Genomic DNA, 25,630 nt, shown 5'->3' on the forward strand with positions numbered 1-25,630 from the left:
ACACGTGGGTATGGAGTGAAACCGGGCGTAATGGGGGCACTTCCTCCGTGACTCTCTCCCCGATCAACCCCCTCTCCATGCGTTATGCGCAAAAAATAATCCTAACGAGTCTATGAGTCATGCCCCGTTCCTCCGTGCCCCGCCCCCACTCTGTTTTTAGGTGTTTTATTTGGAGGAACGGGGCACGGCGCTCGGTGTTGCCTCTCTCTGTTTTTATCTTGTTATTGTAAAGCACATTCTGACAAAAAAAATCAAAAAAACAACCCAAAATAATCCCAGTCAACTGACGGGTCTCCGACTGATGATTCATCTCGTCGACTTTCAGGGGGCAGCCCTGTTATTTTTTATTTATGTCTCCTAATTGAATGGAACAAAAAAAGCCCCACGTCGCGTCACGCGGAGCAGCTTAATTCTCCACCCCCGTGCGCATACATTCCGTGATTTACAAATGAACCGCCGCGCGGCGCGAGACAGCCTCTTGCATGTTTCGCTGTGAGCTTCCGCAGCAGTGACATCAACTGTTGGAATGAGGTTGAGGAGATGGCGCGCAAACCTGTGATGCCTCGGACGTTGGTACTCGTTGCCGGTGTCGTCATCTAAAATGGCAGACACATCTCGAGGCTCCACCTCTGAGCGACCTTCATCTCCCGATGCGTCATCAAGGATGGGGTCGCCCTCCTCCTGTACTTCAGCGACTTCTTGCTCTTTCTCATCCCCGTGCGCTCGAAAGGCCTTCGGGGAAGTTTGAGCCACTGTCCGTTGTTGGGATGCAAATTTAAAGGAATTTCCTTAACCGATATTTGCCGACCTTAACAAAAAATCTTCGATTCATTGAAAACATAAAAGCTAATGAGGTCCGCAGGGGGTGGTGCCGCGGCAGGTGGGGACCTACGCAGCGTCCCGCACCTCCGAGGTTTTTTACGCCCAGCCCTGTTTGTTGTTTGCCGTTCTTCTGGAAGCCTCCGTCTACGTCTACCACTACTTCCCGGGTGTTCCTATCGACTGCCCCCTGTCGTTTCGGTACTTCCTGGCTGGGTGTCTTTATTTTCATCTTTTATTTCCGAAAAGCCCTGCACCCGGCAAACACAACCGTTGATACAGTTACAACAAGACCGCAGATAGGTCTATTTTTATTTATTAATTTTTTTTAACTGAAGGCGCTACGCGCGGCTTTTCCATAGAAACATGAGATAAAACGACGTCGAAATATTTCAGTGAAGAGTGCAATCAATCAAGGTGTCCAGTGGGGAAAATAACCCCCCGGGATGGCCGCGTCCCTCTTTATCACGACCTCCTCTTGAAAGATTCTTTTGAACGTTTCTTTCGTAGGAATGAAGGGAACCCAGTCTCGCCGGGCGATAAGCCATTCGTTTTTTGTCATCTTGTACAGTTTCATGTTGCGTGGTTTGATTAGGTTGCCGTCTCCTGCCGCTGTAAAATGTTTCCCCCTCCTTGTAAGAGACGGCCTCAGCTCCGCCCTCGTCGGGAGGTGCCCTGGCGGAAAAGGAGCGCACCCACTGTCACGGCAGGTTCACGCAAAGCGAAGGCACACACGCACTGGTCTGACTGTGAGCTTTTATTTCGAAAGTTATTTTACTATTATTATTTATGTGTGAAAAATACTGTTTATACCTGTTCTACACATACATAACTAACTATAGAACTGGTTGTATTAATGTTTTGTTGTGAAACATTTTTTAAATATTATATAAAATTAATAAATAAATATTAACGAAAATTAAGATGTGAATTACCTACTATGCTGGACACCTCCCCTCCAATCAGATGAACTTATGTAAATTATAACAACCCACCAGTCATACACACCCGAGCATTACACTACTTATTTATGACAGACGAGAAAAAATATTTTCTTAAGTATTAAGATACCGGAACCGTACCGTTACCATGGCCCCAAGATCATGACAGGGTGACAGAATGTGGGACAGCGGGGGAAAATGCATTCGTGATCTTCGTCAGAAGAGGAGGATTTTTGCTCTCTGTTGGACTATATTAAGTCTGTTTACCTCGTCAGTTTGTTGGGGTGAACCCTCTGTTGACAGAAAAGGTATCAATGTGGCTACAGGGGATTTATCCATTAAAGTAGACTCATCATCACAACAAAAAGGAGCCTGCTCATATTCGGAACGGAACTTTCTATGTGGGAAGCAATGATTTGTGGAACCATTATTGTGCCTTATGATGCTCTTCTAATGCACTATCAACACTGGTATAACAGGGCTCCACAGTGATTCCATTAAGGAGCCTTTTCCTACTCTTTTTGGGGATATTGCTTCTAAAATGTATATCTAGGAGCAGTCGTAGTTGCAAATATGCCCTCTTTTTTATAATCATTGTAGGTTATATCACATTAATTTCTAAACTGTTCACCTGGAGGCAGAGAACTAGTGTGTGTGTGTGTGTGTGTGTGTGTGTGTGTGTGTGTGTGTGTGTGTGTGTGTGTGTGTGTGTGTGTGTGTGTGTGTGTGCGTGCGTGTGTGTGTGTGTGCGTGTGTGTGCGTGTGTGTGCGTGTGTTTTCTGTTTAACTTTTTACAGTGAGTCGGCCTGGATGTATTTGAATGTATGTTCTCCATCTGTAAAATATCTGTATTTATTACCAAAGCATATTTATCAGTAACACAATTAACATTAAGATGGAACGAGGATGGTATGAGAACGTCCTAAAAATTCCCGAATCTGGGCTCTGCTATTACATGCAGGGACGTTTGGGGCGGATCAAGGGACTCTCTCCGACCGTGTCAGACCAGACGTCCCCGAAAATCACGGATTCTTTCTTTAATTGCTCTCCTTTTCTTCATCATTAGGTTTGAGTAGTATGGCCGTCTAATTTTAACATGCGCGCAGACATAAAAATAAATAAATAAATAATGATGAGAATCTGTCAATGTGGTGGTCATCAGTCTCCGAACACAAACAGGAACAAATATAGGCCGAGGGGCCACTCAAGCGCTACCAACTGATTGACATCACAGGCACGACACTGTTTGGACCTCTGAGATGCGAGGTCCGGCAAATACTGCTTTTCACCATGGGTGTCGCCAAAAACAAAAAAACTGATTTATTTAGTTAGATTGCCACGCTAACTAAATAAATAGGCAACTGATAATCATACCTAGGCCTGTAACAGGATCCTCTGGGAGTCTTTTTTACAGACTTTACAGACTAGGGTCCTGTGACAGCGCTCACGCCCACCGCCACATGTTTTCTCAAGTTCGAAGTTGAGTTCCTGTCGGCTGAAATGTCCACATTTTTGGGCAGACAAAGAAAGCTGCGCATGATGAAACTATTGTTTCTGGTAGTCTGTAAGGAAAGCATAGTTTGAACGTGAGGCCAGGGGTGTTCTTCCTCCTCGGACCGATCACCCGCCGTTGTTTCAGCCATGTTGTCGTCCACGGTCCACTCATCCTTCTGCGTGTGCCGTGGCTGTTCGTTTGATTGGTGAAACGGAGTGAATATAACGGTCTAAGAGTAACATTTTCTCTTCACAAATACACTTGAGTAAAAGTGAATAGTATGTTTCTTACAAGTACAATTTATTCTAAAAGTTACCTAAGTAAACGGAACGGGGTAGATATAACACGTTACTACCCACCTCTGGCTTTAAACACGCTTCAACATTTGACCCAAGGTGAAGGCCGGGTACAAGTATGTAAAAAAAAAAAAAAAAGACATTCGATTAGAATAGCAGAATAAATGCCGGCTGGAGCCTCAAGGTCGTGCGGGCGTCTTTCATATGGAGATGAAGGCGAAGGCTTGGGGCTCCTCGCAGTCTTAGTCAGGAGGGAAACGTTTCAAAGCATTAAATAGTATAATCTCCCCGGCCTCTCTTTATTACCACCTAGACGGAAGGACTGTGGAAGTTCAGGAACAGGAAGGCAGCACTTCAACAGGAGATTCAGCCTAATTTATGCTAATTTCACATAACACTGAAAACGGTTTTCATTGTATTGCCATTGTACCCTTTTTTTTATTGTCATAATGTGTCAACTTGGCACATATTTACACACCTACAGTAGCTGCCCTGGAATTCTGTAAATTCCCCCTTTTTTTCCAGGTCTACCTTGTACGGGTACTGAAGGGTTAGGGTTGTGCTTGGAATTGCCCTGGCATTAACAGTCCCTTCACTTTAATCTTACATTTCAATCACATGCCTTGTTTGAAAAATTAATACATTTAGATCTCAATGTTTAAGCCAGTGGCGTAGGCAGAGATTGTATTTAGGGTGGGTTAGTACAAAATTGGATGGGCCATCTTTTCCCAGAAAAAAAGGACTTACTTAACTTACTTAAACGTAGAAGTGGAAAAAAGATCAAACACGGACAAACTGAAAAAAACGACAACATTCTGCTTCAAAATGGAAATAACAGCAAAAGACTGGCTATACACCACAACAATGGTCAACCAGCAGAGCTCAGTCTATAAAGGTTGTAACAGTATAGAGTGGGGACTGGGGGCTCAGGGAGACTGGGGGTTCAGGGGGGGCTGGGGGTTCGGTGGGGACTGGGGGTTTAGTGGGGACTGGGGGCTCAGGGGGGACTGGGGGTTCAATGGGGACTGGGGGTTCAGGGGGCGCTGGGGGTTCAATGGGGACTGGGCTCAGGGAGGTCTGCCCTGCTGACATTCCCCTCTGGGCAGGTTCTGATCAAATGACCCTTCACACCCAAAGCATTTAATCGTGTCAGATGTGGCATAAACAGTTTAATCCATCTCCCTGATGCTTTATTTCAGTGTTATTTTCGGTTCCATTGCGTTGTTTTTAAAAATCATAAAGACTTGAATTCACCACGAAAAAACACGTTTAAGCTGAGGAGCTTTCCAACCGAAAGGAAATCAATTAAATGGGGGAAACAATCCGCCCAAACCCAGCCCGCTCCTTTCCTAACATCTCATTAGTGATGTATGGACAGGGGAACACACATTGGAAACAGTAACTCTTTTGGGAGGGCTCGTCAGAGGGAGAACGGGGACGAAAGTGACACGGATGACGACTCCGCTTTCCACCAAACTGTTCACTTTATACACACTGTCCAGAAAAATCACCACCGGCACGGCTCATTCTGGAAACAAACCTTACAGAGGAGTAGCCCCCCCACCCCGCTGCCAGACCGCACTCCTCCACTGAGCAGCTGATCGGCGCGGTGCGCTTCACCGCACGCCAGCGAGTGAGCTCTGTCCCCCGGCACCAGCTGCCGACACGTTCCCGCAGAGGCGGAGACTTCCTACAACTTGTTTTCAACGGTTCCGTATTAATCAGAAGACAAATTAAACACACACGACAGGTCAACAATAAATCAAGTTGATATTTTCTTACATCATTTTTTTAACATTTTTTGGAAGAAAGGGAATTTTGATCATACCTGGCTGGGTGGGCCAGTGAGTAACATGGGGGGGCCAGTTAATAATGTGGTTGAGCCAGTGAGTAACGTGGGGGGGCCAATGCCATCCAGGCCCATTACTGCCTACGCCGCTGGTTGAAGCGTGCAGCGTGAAGCAGTCATTTAGACAAAACAAAAACAAAATGCCGTTTGGACTTTATCTAGATGCTTTAAATCTACCGTCCCTTCAAAGGACGGATCTTTTTGTACCTCCTCACATCGGATAAAAACCGTCGAGAGGTTGTTTTTGCAGCTTTGTAGTTCTTCTAAGTTGAAGGTTGAATTGAAATGGATGTTTTTCGGCTGGCTTCTTCGCCTGGATGACTGCTGTGTCTGTGTGTCTGTGTGTGTGTGTGTATGTGTGTGTGTGTGTGTGTGCGTGTGTGTGTGTGTGTGTGCGTGTGTGTGTGTGTGTGTGTGTGTGTGAATCACACACCGGAAGCGGCCAATGGCGTCGCAGGGAGATTCCTAATCAATGCCGGAGACGCAAAAGATGACCACTCCAGCCAGAGAGATACCGCTGTCTCTGCACGTGTACATCTCTGTTTCTGTGTGTGTGTGTGTGTGTGTGTGTGTGTGTGTGTGTGTGTGTGTGTGTGTGTGTGTGTGTGTGTGTGTGTGTGTGTGTGTGTGTGTGTGTGTGTGTGTGTGTGTGTGTGTTCCTTGCTACAATGCATATATATCCAGCTTATTTTACATTGAGATCAAACCCTGCTTTCAGACAATTAGTGCATTTTAATTATTGAAAATTATGCATTTACTGTATGTTGTGTGATCTCCGGTGTTTTTTTATCTGTTTTTGCTCGTCTTGTAGAGAGCCGTCACTGGGTTGTGTATGAAAAAGAAAGGAAGAAAAGAGGGAGAGAGAAAGCAAGCAGGAAATGAGGAGTAAATGGAGGAGTGTGTGTGTGTGTGTGTGTGTGTGTGTGTGTGTGTGTGTGTGTGTGTGTGTGTGTGTGTGTGTGTGTGTGTGTGTGTGTGTGTGTGTGTGTGTGTGTGTGTCTTTGTGTCTGTGTGTGTGTGTGTGTGTGTGTGTGTGTGTGTGTGTGTGTGTGTGTGTGTGTGTGTGTGTGTGTGTGTGTGTGTGCGTGTGTGTGTGTGTGTGTGTGTGTGTGCGCCAGTGGGTGAGGCAAAAAAAACGCACTGGTGAAAATATATTCATCCATCAGTGTGACAGCCTGTGGGAGGGGGGAGAGTCAATTAAAAATCTATCTTACTTACTTTCTTTTCCCTCCACCTCCACTTCCAGACACTGGTAATAAAACATGGATACAAACATGCAATTTAACTGCTACCTAAGTTTGTTTTTGATAAATCATCAACATAAGCGTACGTTTATCACAATAGCACACAATGCAAAACACTGCAAAGATATTTATATTTTGTGAAATACAACCATAATATAATGAATGCAAAAGTTAGTTCATGAGTTAGTTCCATGCGTGGGGATACAGAGTGTAACAGTGCTGGGAAGCTTTATTAGACGATGAAATACTTGAATAAGTACTTGATACTTAAAAAAAAAAAAAAAAGGTCTTGTTTTTCAGATAAAAATAACATCCTGCTCTAAGGATCAGCGACGGCTTTGATTCGCTGCACGTAACGGCGCTCGCTCTCGTGTGATATCGCTTCGAGTTTCCGTGATTTGGTTTCAGATGTGAGGATATTTTTTAAATGGAATATATACACCCTGAACTAAATCATCTCCATAAATTTCAGGAGTTGCCTTTGAAGTGGAGTCATTAATTTAGCGGGCGGGTCATTGGGATTAGAGTGAGTCACGGAGGCTCCAGCCGGCGCCGGTCCAGAGCCATTGTGTGTGTGTGTGTGTGTGTGTGTGTGTGTGTGTGTGTGTGTGTGTGTGTGTGTGTGTGTGTGTGTGTGTGTGTGTGTGTGTGTGTGTGTGTGTGTGTGTGTGTGTGTGTGTATGTGTGTATCTGTTTTGTGAGGCTGATTCAGAGGGTAATACTCTATTCATATGTGTTTACATTTGAGAGATACAGACAGTGTAAAAATGAGTGTGTACCATTGTGCATGCACAGTGTGTGTGTGTGTGTGTGTGTGTGTGTGTGTGTGTGTGTGTGTGTGTGTGTGATTGTGTGTGTGTGTGTGTGTGTGTGTGTGTGTGTGTGTGTGTGTGTGTGTGTGTGTGTGTGTGTGTGTGTATAAGCCTGTTGTTGGTAGTTGGCACATGTCCATGCATTTCCAACCACTTAGCACTTAGCTCAATTCCTTTGGTAAATAACCAGTGCTGTAGAGTCGCCCTCCATTGAGCTGTGTCATTAACTAGCCCCGGTGTGTGTGTGTGTGTGTGTGTGTGTGTGTGTGTGTGTGTGTATGTGTGTGTGTGTGTGTGTGTGTGTGCACGTGCGCGCATGCCTGCGTGTCTTTTCACGTTGGTCTTTGTCTTTCCGCAAAGACGCACGCTTGGCAGCGCCGGCGCGTGTCCTCCCCTTGCGTGCGTCAGGAGACGTGTGTGCGACGGCGTCTTTTCCGCCCGCCGGCTTTAAGCCTTTCCCCAAATTTATTCCAAAGCAAACGAACGCCGTAAGAGCGGCGCTTCATCTTTATCTGCGGCCGAAGTGTGTTTTTCTAATCCGCCCCCCATTGTGCTGAAGAGACTGCGACGTCGAAAGTGGGGTTTTTTTGGCCTCGTGCTTGCCTCTGTGAAGCGTCCATCGCCCCTGATTCTGTCGCCGTAATTTGTGTCATTTGCTTTTTAGACGTAGGTGCTGGATTGGTGCACGGACCTTGCGTGGCATTGATTTTGAGCTCATTCCACCAAGGTGTACAGCCAATATCTTTACAAAGGAGATGGTGTCCATTATGCCAGATTTATTTTTTCCTCCTCCGGCAGATGTTAAGTGCTTTTATGAATCTGCCACCGGGTTTACACCAGCACATGCACCAGAGAAAGGCGACTCAAACTAAACTTTTTTTATTTTTTTTATCCTAAAAATAGTTTTCTATAAAAGAAGAATAGTGTTGTGAGGGCCGTGGTCCCTCACAACATCTCCGCTTTCGTCCAGATTCCGCGACGCCCTTAGGTTTATAGGATGAAGGCTAGAATGAGATGGAGTGAAAGTCTGTGTGGCTTACAGTATTCCTCATCCTGGGACCCCAACGGTGCTGCAAGATAACAAAACTCCCCAATTGAAAACCGCCATGTTGTAAGATCTTTCGTGGAATGAAAAATGATGGCGGGAGAAGCCGGAAATAAGACCCATGCTGCTCAGCGAAGGACGCGACAAACGAGGCTGGTGAGAGAAAGTGAAAGTACACAAGATACAGCATCAAAGGTTGCCTAGTTTCTCATTTCTTTTTCAGCGAGAGGGGTTCCCCTGGCCATGTGGGACTATATATATATATATATACCGTGTATGTGTATATACCATGGATATATTCATATATACAGTATATATAGTGTGTGTATATATATATACATATATATATATAAAATGTGTTTATATATACTGTATAAATATACTGTGTATATACACATATATACTGTATATATAAATATATACTGTGCACATGTATTTACCATGTATATATTCATATATACAGTATATATGTATATATACACAGTCTATATGTGTGTGTGTGTGTGTGTGTATGTGTGTGTGTGTGTGTGTGTGTGTGTGTGTGTGTGTGTGTGTGTGTGTGTTCCTGCATAGACAGGGGAAACCCCAGAGATGACATGGGAGGGGGAGGAGGGGGATCATAGCAGGATATCCCCACGCCACGCCCATAAAACCTTGCAAAATGCGTCACGCAGCTCCCAGCAACGCGACTGCAGCAGACAATCCCTGCTAAACTAAAGCACCGGTAGAGGGGAGTGGTGTGTGTGTACCTGTGTGTGTATGTGTGTGTGTGCGTGTGTGCGTGTGTGTGTGTGTGTGTGTGTGTGTGTGTGTGTGTGTGTGCGTGTTCGCTTCAGTGGCCACACACACACACACACACACACACACACACACACACAGACACGCACGTGCATTGTATGCACCGCACAGCACTACATTTGCATTTGTTTTCCCTATCTTTCCACACTTTTCCACATACATAATAGAGGCTGATATATTATTTTGGACACAATGAGACCACCTCGGACTTTCATCTTGTTCTCTTCCCTAATTGGCTGTGCATGTCGGCTGGCTGTTGTTGCACCGTAGTGCTGCAGAGTATTTAAAATAAAACGATGCATTATAACAATGAAAATCCCGGACGCAGTGCGAGCGATGGCGACCAGCTGTGCACCATGTGGACAGGGACTTGTCGTAGATGCTTTTTTTCAGGAAAAGCCCATGTGGTAATGGGATCATTTAAAGTCCATTTAGCCAAAGCCCTCGGCCATAGACTGGGGTAAGCGCGGGGGAGGGAGACCATTCACATGCAGATAGCTTCGTTTTTTTTCGTTTTTTTTTGTACTTCTAAAATCATTTTCCTCGGCTGGGTTTGCCGCTGTGGTTTGTTTTTTTTTCTATTTTTTTTTTTTTGGTTATTTTGTGGTAGTTTGACTGTGGAACTGAAGAAGATGCTGAGATGCTGGACGGCAGTCAAGGGGATCTGAATGCGTCTGTCTACCGCAATCCGGTTTTAATAGAACTGGGATTCCCCTGCCGTTCTGGCCCCTCTTCGTGTCAGTCTGAGAGCATCTGTTGCCTGTAGAGCGTCCCCGGTACGACGGAGCCGACCGGCGGGCACCCGTCCATCTTGGCTCCCCGGCGCTTCTATCTCCGTCCGCATTTATCGTCTTTGTACTGCACGTCTTTCATCGACAGACTCCTACATCTCTCCGGGGCCCGCCAAATCCACATAAGCTCATTATTAGAGGTAGAACAAAACCCCCGGCTGGAGGGGGCTGCGCGGCCCAATAGCGGGCCACCAACTGCTGCGACTGTTGTGCAAGATGGGTCCGTCCCGGTGGTGACCAGAGGGAGACTCGGAGCAAGATACACCGCCGAGATTAGGAAATTAATTCGGGGGAGACAGAGAGAGAGAGAGAGAGAGAGAGAGAGAGAGAGAGAGAGGGTTTGAGCAAACAAAGAAATCATATTTTCCCAGAGATATGACTTTTTCGATAAAGGTCGAAAAGGGAGGATAGGATATTGCTGAGCTATTGCTTTAATGTAATGACCTTTTTAAATCACCGCCCCTGTCTCCGCCGCCGTCTAGACGCCGGCACTAACCTCGCGCTCAGATGGCACCGGAGAAATTAGGGGAACGGCGGCACACGAGGAGAATAAACTATCGTCGGCGCATCTGGAAACAGCCGAAGATGTTCCTTTTTGTCTCCGACGAATGGGGTGAGGGATAATGGGAGTTGGGCCGTCAACCGGCGGGGATGCAGGCGCAGGAGTTCCCCCCCGAACCATACAAACGCCATGACAAACGCATTACAACATAAAAAAAAAACAGAAGAAAACAAAAAGCTCCAATGAGAAATGAGAACGCGCGTCATAGTGACTCATCCGGGTTCATTCTCCCTGGTCCTACTTAGCTTCCCCGGCAGTGTTTATTTAATTTTTTAATAAATAATTAAATTGTTGAAGTCATCATCATAATTGCAGTTAATTACCGCTCGCCAGATAAAATGACGCCTTTAATCCAATCCCCTCTCAACGTACAGAAGACAGATTTGCGTGCGGGGGGAGGGCGTGTTCAATTGATTTTAATTAGGCTGACCTTCAAACCCTCAGAATTAGCCGATCGACGTTAGGAGGAAAAAAAACTGGTTACCTAAGCGTCGGAGGGCGTGGCCGTAATCTTTTTACAATGGATTGGGCGGTGGGGAGGGACTGTCCCTCCGATCCCCCTCGTGTACCAGCAACAAACCGTATTTTTCCCGGGAATAGTCCCATTAAGAGGAAGCAGCCGCACAAAATCGCGACGGGTTAAAATGCAACCAATGCAACATGACACCCAAAGAAATCCACAATAACACGGACGAACAGCCATCCAAGCACAGTGGCCTCCTCGAGAAAAGAAAAAAAATCTTTATGGAATTGAATTTAAACAAAATACGAAACAAAGATGCTCCGTCAGGGCTTAAGGGATGCGGCTTCAACCACAACGCAGGTGGCTTCAGGTGCGGAGACAGACGGAGGCAAAGCGAGCTGTCAGTACCAGACTTCCCCGGCCGGTGTCGGACCAAGGCAGCCGGTTGCGGGCGTGGCCTGCAAGAGACGCTGGGGGCAGACGGAGGAAACACCAAATAAACCAACACGGGCCGTGTGCTCACGTCTGCCCCCCCAGTGATGAAATCACAGCAAAAAGTGATGCCGATGATTTAGAGCTTTTTGTTCTCGCCTCCGAGACACGCTTTCAAAACTCACAAGACGGGGGATGTTTGTGTTTTCTGAAAAATAAAATGAGGCTCCAGCCGATTGAATGGACTGTCTGAGAAACCCAACGGTGCGCGCCTCCGCTGTACAGTGTCTCCTCCTCGCTGTGTTCTGCAGCTCCCCTGGAGATTTAGCATTTAGACAAATTGACGCCCCCCCCCCGCACACACACACACACACACACACCCCCCACTGTGAGGAAGCACGGTGGCCGAGCAGATGTGAAGTTTCCGGATTTCACGGGTCCCCAGTGGTTCTGGCTGGGGTCGGGTTTTAAGCGCTGGGCTCTGTGCTTGGATCTGCAAAAATAATCTGCTGTTGACAAGGATTTTTGTAGTATGTAGAAGTATTAGAAATTTTGAAATTAGTAGAAATTTCATGATTCTCAATATCCAGTCGGTAATTAATAAATGTATTTTTCTATCTATCTATCTATCTATCTATCTATCTATCTATCTATCTATCTATCTATCTATCTATCTATCTATCTATCTATCTATCTATCTATCTATCTATCTATCTATCTATCTATCTATCTATCTATCTATCTATCTATCTATCTATCTATCTCTCTATCTATCTATCTATCTATTTATTTATTTATTTGTAAGCTTGATTTGACCAAATTAAGTCCCATAGAGATTCAACAGAGGCCATTTCAAAAGAGGGAGATTCAACATCTCCCTCTTTTCCCTTTTTTTTTTTTTTTTACATGATACCCTGTAAAAAGTACTTGAATATCATTACACATTCAAATAAAACGCAGCCTTCAAGTATTTTATAGTGAGCGATGCTGTGCTTGCATTAAAGTAAGGAATACGTTAGGCAACTATTTACAGCTACGGTAGCTTATAAAACGCAGATATAATGAGCATATGCTTCCACTGGTGAATACATCATTATTCAGGTAAGCTTGTGTTTGCATTCATTAAATACAAATACGCAGCTCTGAATGGTACAAGTGGAACCAGTGATGAAAGTTTCCTGACTCTGTTGGCATTCGTTAGTGGGAAATGCATTCAATATGTTCATATGATATTAATATTCAATATGCAAACTTACTATTTCTTGGAGGATGGTAAGGACTGTATCCTACAATGAGCTTTGGTTAACTGAGACAAGGAAGGTAATTATCACTTACTGTACCTCCTATTGAACACTGGAGGTAATGGTTACATAATGCTCATGTTTATTTTGGGATAAAAAACACTTGTGCAATATATTATTGTGATTGTTAATCATGTTAATATGAATTGAAACTCAGAAAAACTGAAAAATGAGGGCGCTGGTCTTTTAGGTGCTTGGTTAGGTTCGATGTGTTCCTGATTAAGTTTGGAACGCTCAATCGCACCACAGGGGTTTTGGGCATCTACAATCATCCCTAAAACGGCCTCTTCAAAGGCAAAGTCGGAAAGAGAAGAGTAGAGTAGAGAGAGGAGTAGATTGGATTTGTTATCTACTCATGTTTTTGTTTATTTTGGAGGGGGGTGGTGTTGGTCGGTATCCCCGGTTTTTCAGTTGTGCAGTTTTCCTAAAATGTCCTAAATTGCTACCCGGATTTACTGCAAGTATCGGCTCTGGAGGTATCCTTTGTGCTGACTGTATACTTGGTTATTTTGTCTCAGATTTAAACCCTCTGATATCATTCAGAGTAGTCTCAGTTTTCCGGGGATTGAATTGAAAATAATTCCCATCATCTTCGCGTCCGCCCCGCGTCGTCCTATAAACACATCGACGCCGTTGGGGCAGGTTATGAAAAGAGGTGAGGGCATTATTAATGATGGTCCGTCTGCCGGTGACACATTGTTTTTCATGATCTCACGGCGGATCTCTGGCCCTCGGGACGCCTCGTCTGTCTTGTTGCTGACACCCCGGCACCGGGATCCGGGCTCTTTTTCCGCTGAGATCAGGCTGATTCTTGTCTCAGCCAAGACACATCCATCCTGCCGTTCCAAAAACACCTCGGTGTCTATTAGTTAGGTTTAGCCCTTGTGTTAATGTGTGTGTGTGTGTGTGTCTCCAGACAGAATCTATTTCCTTCCCTGTGTAATAAATGAACGAGAAAGCAGCTAAAAAGTAATTAAGACGGATGAAACGGTGGACGGATGCCTGTTCTCCATGCACACCCTGTCCCTCCGCTCTCATGGGGACCTTCCCTTAACTGATTCCATTCTGTGGACTCGCACACTAAAGCAGCTCCACAAATTGGACAATCTCACATGCCAAACTGATTCTGTTGCCCATGCACACAAATATGCACGCACGCGCACACGCACACACACACGCACACACACACACACACACACACACACGCACAGCACACACCTGACTCCTACCTCCAGGGAAATACACGCCAGTCACACCACTATAGCGTAAATGTGCAATTTCTTTAAGCGCTGGGGTCTGAAGCTGACAGATGGAAGAGGAAAAAAAGAGGGAGGGAAGGCGCAGTGCACAGTACAGAAACGGACAATAGAATCATACATCCCTAAATATTCTCCAGGGTCCAGGGTGGCGCCGCATTATCAGTACCAGGACTGCTTCAAACACACGCTCAGAGAAAACGATTTCATGCATCACATACAGCTGCTTAAAGTACCTCCATTACACTTATACCCGCAGAGAGGATAGGGCATAATTAACACAACGATGGTTATGGTGAAACTCTCTGAAAAAAGACACGCCGCAAGCGCAAAACACGGACAAAAACATCATGAATTGCCAAATCCGTAATTGAAGCCGGGTGGCAAAATGGGCATAATACACTTCGTCTTGCACATATGATTTATTAATGGTCCGCTGTATCTAACGACCGCCTCTTATCAATGTCATAGACCTCTACATTTTTAACCATGACAAATGGAATGAATAGATTTAGACTCTCGGGGATGATGCTGGAGTCTAAAATAAGAGGCCTGGGATGGATCCTTAACCGTAACCCTTCTGACACGTGTGGTTTGTGCGGCGTACGTGCAGCGCGCTGTGGTGTTATCAAGGCGCTCTCCTGCGTAACCGGGTGTCGCCAGCGACGTTGGCGGACCCTGCCGATCTGCTGCAGCTAAACATTGAAACACCTGTCCCCCCCCCCCCCCCCCTCTCTCTCTCTCTCCCCGGCCCTCAGGAACACTTTACGCCGGAGTGCAAGTTCAAGGAGTCGGTGTTTGAGAACTACTACGTGACGTACTCTTCCATGATCTACCGCCAGCAGCAGTCGGGCAGGGGCTGGTACCTCGGTCTGAACAAAGAAGGAGAAATCATGAAGGGCAACCACGTCAAGAAGAACAAGCCAGCAGCCCACTTCCTCCCCAAGCCCCTGAAAGGTGAGCCTTTCCCGAATGTTTCCCCCTCGCGGCGCCGTGGGTTAATCACGCGGCTCTGTGGAACGCTGGATTCTGATTGGTGGACGGCCATAATCGGCGGTCGGTTATTACAGAATACCGACCGTCGCCCCAGGCAACCGCTTCTTCTGCCTCCCAACATCCCTCATGTTGTTCTGCATCATTTTTCTTCAAAGGTTCTTAAAACTTCTCGAGGTTCTTAAAACTAGTTATAACATCACTTCAAATTAATATTCTGTCCATAAATATTATTTTATTTAGTATGTAGTCGTGTAATGAGCGGGATAATGTGCAGCCAGCCGGTCATCATCACAAACTAACCCCCTTCAGAGTGATAAAAGACCCCTCTGCTCGGTGTCCGGGAACTGATCACCTTGTCAGGGATTATTTTGCAATATTCACCGGCTGGCCGCACATTATCCTTCCTTCAGCACTCGTATATATTCAAGGAAGAGGTTCTGGGACTCAATTAAATTCCCCCCGGGCTTCAGCCAATTTCACGTCCTGCTATCCCCATCAAAGTTTCTCCAAAATGGACGACGCTTATTCTCCCCAACACGAGGCTCAGAGCGTCAATGGCGGACGTGGCGACTGCTCAAAGGAAAGTTTTTTTAGGGAGAGGATGCCTCTGTTTAGATTTGTTAGAGTTGTTCTCCAAAGGCTCAAAGCCCAGAGGCAGAGCCTGCAGAACTGTTTTTTTATGTCTTGGTGAGTGGGCATTCCAGCTTAGATAATCATGCATCCCTTTTTGAAAAAAAATGTTTTTACCATGTACTGTTTTAACCAGAGCTGGGAAATTTCGATCTATGGGTAATATGTTTGTGCCGTCGAAAAAAAAAAAAAATCTCATACAGTAGGCTCAAAAGTATGTTTTTAATTATTCAGCAAATGTTCCTAAAACGGTCTACCCTAAAAATAGGAGACCATCCAGGAACTCTATTATTTTCCTTTAATGAAAGCTCCAAACTGCCTGTTCCAGTGCTCGGCGTCCAAGAAAGGGTGTCCTCTCTAAAGAAACCTCTCTGGGCGCTCGCCATTCTGCTTCCCCATTTTAAAGGGGCCCCGCACTCATTCAGTGCCTGGAGATACTTTCTCCGCGGGAGCGTGCCCGCGTGTCACGCCCCACTAGAGACGCAATTTCAAAACCAGGCGGAGCCATTGTCCGCGACGGCAAAAGCTGCCGGAGACGATAAATTTCCGCCCCTTTGAATGGCCGGAGCGGCTTTATTTTACTGTAAAAGCCAAAAGAGAGCCCCGCCCGGAGCCGGACCGGCGCCCGACAGGTAGTGGGGAAAACGGAAGGGCAAAAAAAGAATGGAGAGCGAGAGAGAGAGAGAGCGAGAGAGAGAAGGGGTGTTCTTGTGATGAGGAAGGTTGTGGCCCTTTCATCTCCCAACAAGACACGGACTTACCTGTCAACAGAAAGAGAGGGAGAGCGAGAGAGAGAGGGAAAGAGAGAGGGAGAGAGAGAGGGCGACAGAGAGAGAGAGAGAGGAAGAGAGAGAGAGAGAGAGAGGGGCCGAGAGAGGAAGAGAGAGAGGGAGAGAGACAGAGAGAGGGAGGGAGGGGGGTTTGTTTTCACCTCAGCGAGATGAAAGCCGAGCACTGTGAAATTCTGTCCGACCGGGGGAGGAAAAAGCGCAAACAACAAAAAATACTCGAGGAGGAAAAGAAAACGGGGGGCAATTCACGGGACTGTTGAATTGCGGAGTCGTTTGACACGACGGTTTGCGGCTCCTTCCGGGGTCGGACTGTAATGTCCTGGTTTGGGCGACGGCAAAGAAAGAAAAAAAGCGCCGCAGGAAAAAGCCTAGAAAAACATGGTCGATAATACAGTATTGTGCGGTGCAGTTGGACCGTGTAGTCACGTGGTGGAGGCTTAATTTATTCACAGTGGAGCCAAGAGGGAATATTGTACACGGTGCACGATCAGTACGGAGGCTAATCACACAGACCGCTGCAAATAACAAAAAAAATCCTAAAACTTGAAATTAAAGGAGGGACGCTCCTCGGGACAGGCGTCGGCTCAGTGTCGCAGGACCACATATCAGCAGATGTATGCGTTTTATCCGGATTTAACGCCGGCGATCGTCTTCTCGCGGCGCGGCAGTAGAAACGGTGGCCCGGAACCTCGTCTTTGCGCGGCAAAGCCGGTCGAGCTCGTGGTTTATTTTGGAAGCCGGTGTGCTTGCCCTCTGAGATCACTGTAATAGCTTTTCACTCGGACTTAACAGGCGATTGAGCGCACGCACACTTAAGAGCGATAGCCGGAGAGAGACGGCGGCCCGGTCTCGAAGGGGGAGGGAGGGAGAAGAAACCGAGCGAATGTGGAAAGAAGGAATGGCCATGAATGGAGGCGAGTGGGTGAGAATAGTAATTTCTAAAGGGAGGCGCCGCGGGTCCCGGCAGCCATCTGTGAATCGCGTAGAAAAGCCCACGGTGTTTCCGTCAAGGCCACGGGGCGGAAAACATAATAACAAACGTGATTCCAAATTCAAGTCTCTTCTATTTCTCTGAGGTTTTTATGGCCCTTTTTCTTTATTTTCGTATTACGTGCCGCAAGCGTCCCCCCCCCCCCCCCCCCCCCCTTAATATTTGATGCAACAAATATTTCCGGATATAGCCTTACGTTTTATGGCGCCGCGGAGGAAGCGGCGGAGGGAGAAAGAAAGAGGAGGAGAGCGGCGTTTGCTCGCGGAGATGGAGAGGCGGCCTCGTTGCCCGGGCGCCAATTAAGGAATCCCGTCTCCGTCTCTCCAAGCGCTCGGGTCGCCAGGTCTCAACCTACAGCCTCAATATCCTCCCTCCCTCCCTCCCTCCCTCCCTCTCCCTTCCACCCACCCCGCCACACTGAGCCGGGCGATATTGCCGATATCAAAACATCGCAATGTTTTTGACCGTACTGTACCGTGCACGGATATTATGGACAAACAGGCTACAAAGTTGCGTAATTTTACTGTGATGCAACTTTTACGTTTGACTATTGAAAACACAGTCATGCACCTTAATGCAGCAGCAGACTAGACCATAATAGAAAGTGTGAAAAGGCCGCAAAGCTCATTGAGCAGCTCATCGGCACAAGTTTAAACAGATGAGCAGTAGTGACAATAAGCAAAGGCGGGTTGGACGGGAGAAAGACGAAGTGACAAGCAGGAAGACGGTTATCGGATCAAAAAGACAAACTTAAAGGCGGCAACAGGAGCGCGTGAGCCCCCGTTTTAATGTTGAGATATTTGATCATTAATAAGCCGAGACAGTAGTTATCTAGAGAAGGAATGGAAGGTCAGAAGACCGGCATTACGACGGCCAGGCGTCCGGGTATCGATCCGCGGCCGATTCCCTCTTCAAGTTCTCCCGGTGATTGACGTGCGGGCGCGGACGTGATCGGCGGAATGCTGCCGTCGCCAAAAAAAAAAAAAAAACCCACACGAGAATAAGGGAAGCGTCTGCAAACGGGGTTTGCTGTTTCAGCCACACGCTCCCCGAGGAGCGGACATCAAATAGCATTCTAGGCAGAGCGATGTCGACTGCGCCCTGAAACCAAAGGACTGCCAGACCTCAGATTACAGATATTTCTCCTGAAAATTGCCTGCTGAGATGTGAAAAAGCCAGGGCTGCACACGCAGCAGAGCTTAAGTAGCAGCTGCCCCTGAATTTATAATGCCACGCCGCGGCCCGAGCACTCTCCCTCTGGGGACGCCGACGACATCGGTGGTTTGGTCGTCGATAACCGGTGGCACTTAAATTCCACGGTAATCGATTATCCAATTTGGTAGCGCCGTCGGAAGAAAGAAAAAAAATGCAGATCCCATGCGTGGTAATGCCAGCAGTTAACCATCGATTATTCAATTAAAATAGTGTTTGCATTTGCACGAAAGGAGGCTCGGTCGCAACGGGATTTGCAGATTGTTTATTGAGCATCCGTGGTCGTCCCTGGATCATTTGGCTCAAAGGTGAAGTTCTTTCACACACAACTCTCACTGACGGTCTTTCCATGTTTCTTGTATTTGGAGCTACAGCAGTACTAGCTGCCATATATGTTATTACCTTGTGATAGTAATACATTTATTTGTCATGTTATTAGTCACACTGCTCTCCTAGACGCCGCTTCTTGTGGTGGGTTCACTTGGATACTGCCTGTAACTCGGTACTTCCGACACGGAGGAACATCCAGCGCAGTACTTTTCCTCAATTTTGCCGTTGACACAACACCAAAATATTGCTTCTTTTAGAGCCCCACACCTAAAAAGAAAAAAAAAAACACTTCACTGTCACACCAAACCTTCCGTGGCTCTCAGAGAAGCCGCTCCCGCACTTTGAGTCCTTTTCCGACTGCCTTTGCCGTTCCGCGTAGGTCTCCCCGACTCCCGGTCCTGCTGTCCGCCCCGTGTCTAAGCCGTCTTCCCTCTCTTTGTGTTTCCTCCTCCACAGTGGCCATGTACAGGGAGCCGTCCCTCCACGACCTGACGGAGTTCTCGCGCTCCGGCAGCGGCACGCCCACCAAGAGCCGGAGCGCCTCGGCCGTGCTCAACGGGGGCAAGGCCGTGAGCCAGAACGAGTCCACGTAGCCCGGCACCGGCCAGACCCGGGCCTCGGGCCAGAACCGCCGCTACCTTACCTCCAGCAGAGAGTGAATCCAAGCCGATCTCCATTTAGCGTTTCAGGACTAAGCTACACCGGATCACACGCGCGTGCCACTATCTCCGACCGCCGGGGCACCATCACACTTCACGTCTTTTCGTTCCTTCATGAAAGCAACAACACGCCAAGAGCACGACGCCACATAAAAAAAAAAACATCCTGGACATTAGGGAAAAGAAATTAGAAAAAAGCCTTTTTTCGGGGGGGCTTGACATTATTATTATTTTTTCTTTCTTCCATTGGTTTTCCTCGATGACGCGAATCCTTAAGTTGTTTCGTTTTCTTTTTTGCTTCGGTTGTTTTTTTCTCTCCTCACTTTCTTATGACGACTTGATTTCCTTTCCGTCACGTGAGACGCCCACCGCCATTAGCCAGACGGAGAGGCGGGCAGGGAGGCTCCCGGCGGCACTGACGACGCTGCGAGTCCGCCACACCGCGGAGCTCCCGTCGGCCCCCGTCTCATCCATGCTTCTGTGAATACGAAGCCCGTACCTTCCCCGGCGGCGGCGGCGGCGGCGGTCGGCCGGCCGGGCGGGCGGGCGGTAGCTCTCCTGCGTCCTCGTGCACACGCTCACAGACTGAGCTCTCTCTCTCGCATGGGAAAACTAAAGCCTATGTCCAGCTGAACCTGACACGTGAGGGACAGTGTGGCTCTTTTTGCAGTTGTACTCTCTTCCTGTTCCTTTGCTCTGTCGTTTTACTTTTTTTTTTATCTTCTTATTATTATTCTTTTTTTCGAGATGCCACCGCTGCAGCTTGCTTTTGCCAATTTTCTAATCCCGAATCAGCCTGAGAGCTATTCCCTTCCGTGTTTCGGTGTCCTCCCTCTCGTGCTCCTTCCCCGAGCCCCATCCTCAGTATTCGTGTTTCTGTTGCTGTTTTGCCGTTTTAAGGGTTTGTTTTTTTTGTTTTGTTCTCCGGCGCACCAAAGACAGAACTGAAAGAGTGTCCCTTTAAGCCGTTAAAAAAAAAAAAAAAAAAACCAAGCCAGCGCAGAGGCTCGGCAAGATGTGTGTGTGTGTGTGTGTGTGCGTGTGCGTGTGCGTGTGCGTGTGCGCGTGCGCGTGCGCGTGCGCGTGTGCGCGTGCGCGTCTGTGTGTGTGTGTGTGTGTGTGTGTGTTTTTTTTTTCCCTCTTTCTTCATATTGTAAATTGTTGATGAGCGAACGGCCGGCATTTGAGGAAGCGAGGAACAAAGAAGGGGCTTTTCGGAAACCGAAAGAGCTGGGCGTGTGCTCGGTGTTGTCGTGCTTTCTGCTGAGGACGGAGGTGTGGAACGACAGTTCAGTGTTTCCCATTCCCTTCTGTCTCCACTGTGTCACAGCGTCTCTGTCTCATGTATCCGTGGTCTGTGTCCTCCCCAGTGCCTGTGTCATATTTGGGACCCCCTCCCTCTCTCTCTCTCCCTCTCTCTCTCTCTCTCTCTCTCTCTCTCTCTCGCTCTCTCTCCCCTGGTCCACTTTTGTTGGCCCGAATCCCCCCCACCCCGCAAGATCCTATTTTTCCCAGGACTCTTGTTACGTGTTTGAGTAACTAATTGTGGTGATTTTCTATATTAAAAAAAAAATTAAACAAAACAAAAGAATACTGTGGAATTTTAGGTGGCTTAACATTTTATAGAATATGTCATATTTGTAAAAGTTAAAAAAAAATAAAAATGCATATACAAAAAAAAAATAATAATAATAATAAAAAAAAAAAAAAGAACATCTTCCCTTCCTTGCACAGGGCATGTACAAACACAATTGTGTGCAGATGAGACCCTACCTGTGGGGTGTGTGCTCTTCCCCTGCGGCTACATAACGTCTTTAACGGTACATGCTTCTGGGGGTGGGGGGGGACTCTATTCTTTCGGCTTCCTCTGGGGGTGTTTCTTCTTCGGTGAACCTATCTGTTGCATGGGAGAAAGCAGGGAATTCTGGTCTAGAGCTGCATGATGTAGGCAAAAAAAAAAAAAAAAGTGTATTAACCCATGTCGGATGATGTGTTCCAAACTACCAGGCTAAAACTGACGAAAAAACAACACGTACGGGCGGGCGACGCAGCCGCCCGGTACCTTCCAGTTGTTTATCATTTGTTGTATACACAAAATGCACTGAATAAAAACGTTTCTATTAAGATATACTTTTAAAATGTGTCCATTTTCCTGTTCCTTGATGACCGGCAAGTTTGGCAAAGAAAAGGTCTCATCCCGGGAAACCCTTAGGTTCGGTTGTCTTGTTTTGTGTCTGTGCGTGCGTGCGTGCGTGCGTGCGTGCGTGCGTGCGTGCGTGCGTGCTTGCGGCAGCAGTGGGCTGCAGTTCCTCGCGGTGAGCCTCGTTCCCTCCAGTAGTAAAAGAACATTAGAGTATATATCATCCTACTCCTCCCCTCCTGTCTGGACAGAGATTCACACCGGATGGATAGGCCGTTAATTGCCTCCAGATTGGCGGACAGCTCAAAGGGGCTCATGTGCCTTCCTGGCTCCTTCTCGGGGTCCAGTCGATATCTGCTGGATTTGTACGGCTCAGGACCTTTTCCCGTCTGAGCTCACCAACACAAGCTCACTTTAACATGCCTTTAATATTTACTTTCATATATGTATGCGGTGAAAAGCAGTCGTTAAACATAAATGCCGGAGCACGTGGACCTACCGTTTTCCAAAGAAGAAGCCCAATAAATGGATGAAGCTGTAATTTTTTCCGTTAGTCACAGCGCGTCCCCAAAGTGTTTCCCGTCCACCAAACGTCACGCTTTCATACTGTGGAAGGAAACTGGACCCGGGTCGAGGACTGAACCAAAGTCGTGATGTGCCCATCAGTACCACAATGAAACACTGGTCCAATGCCAGGCAAAAATATGGTATGAGGGCGCTGAACTGTTGCGAGGAATGGAAACCGGAAACATGGTATTTTCGTAAGGAACGAAAAATTAAAACGTAGTCATACAGAACAGTGAGGTTACTTCCAAATCGCTTTCACCGGTTGATTATATATTTTTTTGTTCCGTCTAGCATGTAATTAAAAAAAAAATCTTCAAGGTAGCCAACTATTCTGGATTTACCTCCACACTCCCAGTTAGTCACATGTAGAAAAATAACATTATGTCCCATTTGTATAGAAAATATAAAAAAAAAAGGCCTAAACAATTTTAAGCCCTGATCGGAGAATACACGAGGAGCAAAATCAGACATTTCAGAAATTAAAATCATGGGGACTTGATTTCTCCTCATGACACAGATGTCTGTTTTGGAAGAATTGTCTTGTATGTTAATCATGATCTAATCCAGTGATCCCAGACTCACAGTCCCAGTGTGTTATCCTATGAAAGTCATGGGTCAGAATGTTATCCAGTTCTCTAACCACTAAGACATTATGTATGAGCACAATTACTCCTTGTCGAAAACAAAACACCCGTTCGGGGTCCAAAAACCTCCAGTCTCTTATGCGGGGCCGGAGTGGGACTTGTTTTCAACCCCAGGAGTTTCATGTTGCTCACAAGCCCACTTTGGTGAGGGGGTACATGTTGCACAGCCTTTTAATTTGAAAATACAATTTTTTTAGACCTTTGTTTTGAAATCAAAAGGCCAAAGGCCAAACAGATCCTGTAATTATAGGGTTAGGGTTAGGGTTATAGACCTAGTTTGAATGCTCCCATGAAAAAAAAAAAGCGATTGAGCTTTGTACATTAAAAAATGTATCTTTAAAAAATGTAAAGGCTGTGCAACAGGTAGATTCGATTTGAGATCATATCGACTTCGTTTGAGTGTTCTCATTCATGTGACAAAAAAAAAGCTATTGAACTCTGCAAATTGTCTTGGCATTTGTAGACGGTCCCGAATACGCCGTTGAAACAGCGACCGACTCTCGGTTGCTGCCGTTGCCCGTGAGGCAGCACCTCATTCCGGGGAAGCTATCAGCCGCTCTCCCTTGGGAGTTGGTTTTTATCCAATGGGGCCATGGGCGTGCGTGCGTGCGTGAGGCACTGAGCCGGGTGAGAAGTCACAGCGACGGCTGGCCCTGCGGCAAGTATCGCCATGACAAAATTCTTGTAAATGTGATCGCCCAACAACCGGCAGCCCCTCCGGGAATCTTCCCCCTCCTCCCGATTACCAACTCCGGGCCTGCTCGCACGTAACCTAGTCTCCATACGTGCGCGGAGGAGCCGTGGTGATCACACCAATTAGTCGGCGAGCCTGACAAAGAGAGAGAGGGCGGTTTGAATGGTGAAATGACAGCGAGTTAGCCTACAAGGCTTTGTTAATAAGGTCACTCTCCCTCTCTCTCTCTTGCTCTCTCTCTTTCTCTCTCTGACTCTACACTTTTCTCGAAGGAGCACTTCCCCTAATGAGAGACCCTTCCAATGATCACTCCACTCCGTCACCCATAGAGCATGTCGGAAATAATAAGGGCGGAGGATGTCGGCGCGTCCAACGTTCCCGTGGGAGGGCATCGGAGCAGTTGCGCGAATCACAACGCAATAAGGGCGCAAAAGGTAAAGGTCGCGTCGGTTCCGTCTCCTCTCGGACGAGCCCGCGCCAGGACAAAAGGATGATCCGCGTCACTGCTCTGCCCCCTTTTCCGTTGACCCACTAAAGGGCTGCGCTAACGGTCACTCCCTCCCTCTGTCAGGGCCACACGGCCTCCCGCTCGTGGGGCCTCCTCATCAGAGCCGCTGCTGCATTTGTCGGCGCTATCAGATTAACCGCGCACGAGCGGGTGGGTGGGGGTTGATAAGCTCCTCCATGCCTCCAGCGACGGCGTTTGCCAGGGTGGAACATGTGGACACAGACAGAAGGACGCCTCCGTCCCACGGACAGCGGCGGCCAGGCGGGGTGCGGAGGTCTCAGCGGCGCCGGGCGTCCGTCGACCCTGGAAACATGCTCGAAGGAGGCTTCAGAGATGCACCAGCGGGAGGGTCTCCTCCTATTTGAGTTTCCCCGACGACAGCAAGTCGCAAGGACAGATTTCCCCCAAAGGAAGCGACACAACGTCATTATCTCGTGTTAATCTGTAGAAGTTACCCTTTAAGGAGTTTAAACATAAAACATTTTAAAAAAGAGACGCAACTTCCCTCTGTATCACGCAGAGCTTAGAAGTCGCAACGAGAGACGGGCACGGCCTCCTCCCCTTCATCAGCCTGATCTTTCTTCTGAAATCCAGTGCGAGACGGCGCAGGCATCAATTTGGGCTCCCCGAGTCTGCCTCATTACATCTTTGGCCGGCGGAGACAGGGGAACTAATAGGCGTCGCTAATAACAGGCCCCCGATATGAGCACCTCCGTCCCTCATGCCGCTTGACACCACCCTGGCCCCTTAATTTCCTCTCCTCCGCCGTCTCCGGGATCCATTCATTAGCGCCGGACAGTCCAATTCATTAAGGGAGCCTTGTCTCGTTTGGGCACTTTGTCTCTCTCTCTCTCTCTGGGCTACAAATGGAGCTCTCCTTATAGTGAACAGCGGTCTCAAACCTGGTGCAGAAACCAACAGATCCCTGCGTACCTAGTGATCTCTGACGAGAGATGTCTGTGCTCTCGCTGACTATTTTACCGGTTGACTGACTTGTCTCTGGTTTTTGTTATGTTTTTTCCGGTTCCTTCGTGATAAAGTTGCTGCTGCTGTCACATGACTTACTGCAAATAAAGGAATCTTAAAAGTCAAGTCGCTCTCTCTCTCTCTCTTTTCTTTTTTTCCCGCTCCATCAGTTCATCCGCTCCTCCCTTGGCTAAACTAATCAGTCAATCACATGCGCTCAGAGAAAAAAAAAAGCAGATGCAAATTCAGACACGCTCACAGGGTCATGCATGTGTGCTATAACACAGTGGTTCTCAACGTGGGGTCCGGGTATCCCCAGGGGTCCTTCAAGAGGTTCCAGGGGGTCCAGAGAAAATAAATATTACTCGTTTAACTTCCCCATTCGAGAATGTACGATG

General features: G+C 47.3%; 1 protein-coding gene across 3 annotated transcripts in view; it reads left to right on the plus strand.

Annotated features, from left to right (window-relative positions):
- Positions 1-20,385, plus strand: part of fgf13a (fibroblast growth factor 13a) — a 119,753-nt gene extending 99,368 nt beyond the window's left edge. For all 3 annotated transcript variants that reach the window (XM_080008318.1, XM_080008319.1, XM_080008320.1), the window contains 2 exons: positions 14,863-15,061; positions 19,511-20,385. In XM_080008318.1, the coding sequence (XP_079864444.1) occupies positions 14,863-15,061; positions 19,511-19,647 (336 nt within the window). In that variant the 3' untranslated portion in view covers positions 19,648-20,385. The remainder of the gene's footprint in view (positions 1-14,862; positions 15,062-19,510) is intronic.
- The last annotated feature ends 5,245 nt before the right edge of the window (positions 20,386-25,630 follow it).

The sequence above is a fragment of the Zeus faber genome (genome assembly GCF_960531495.2).
Source record: "Zeus faber genome assembly, chromosome: 10".
NCBI classification, from domain to species: Eukaryota; Metazoa; Chordata; class Actinopteri; order Zeiformes; family Zeidae; genus Zeus; species Zeus faber.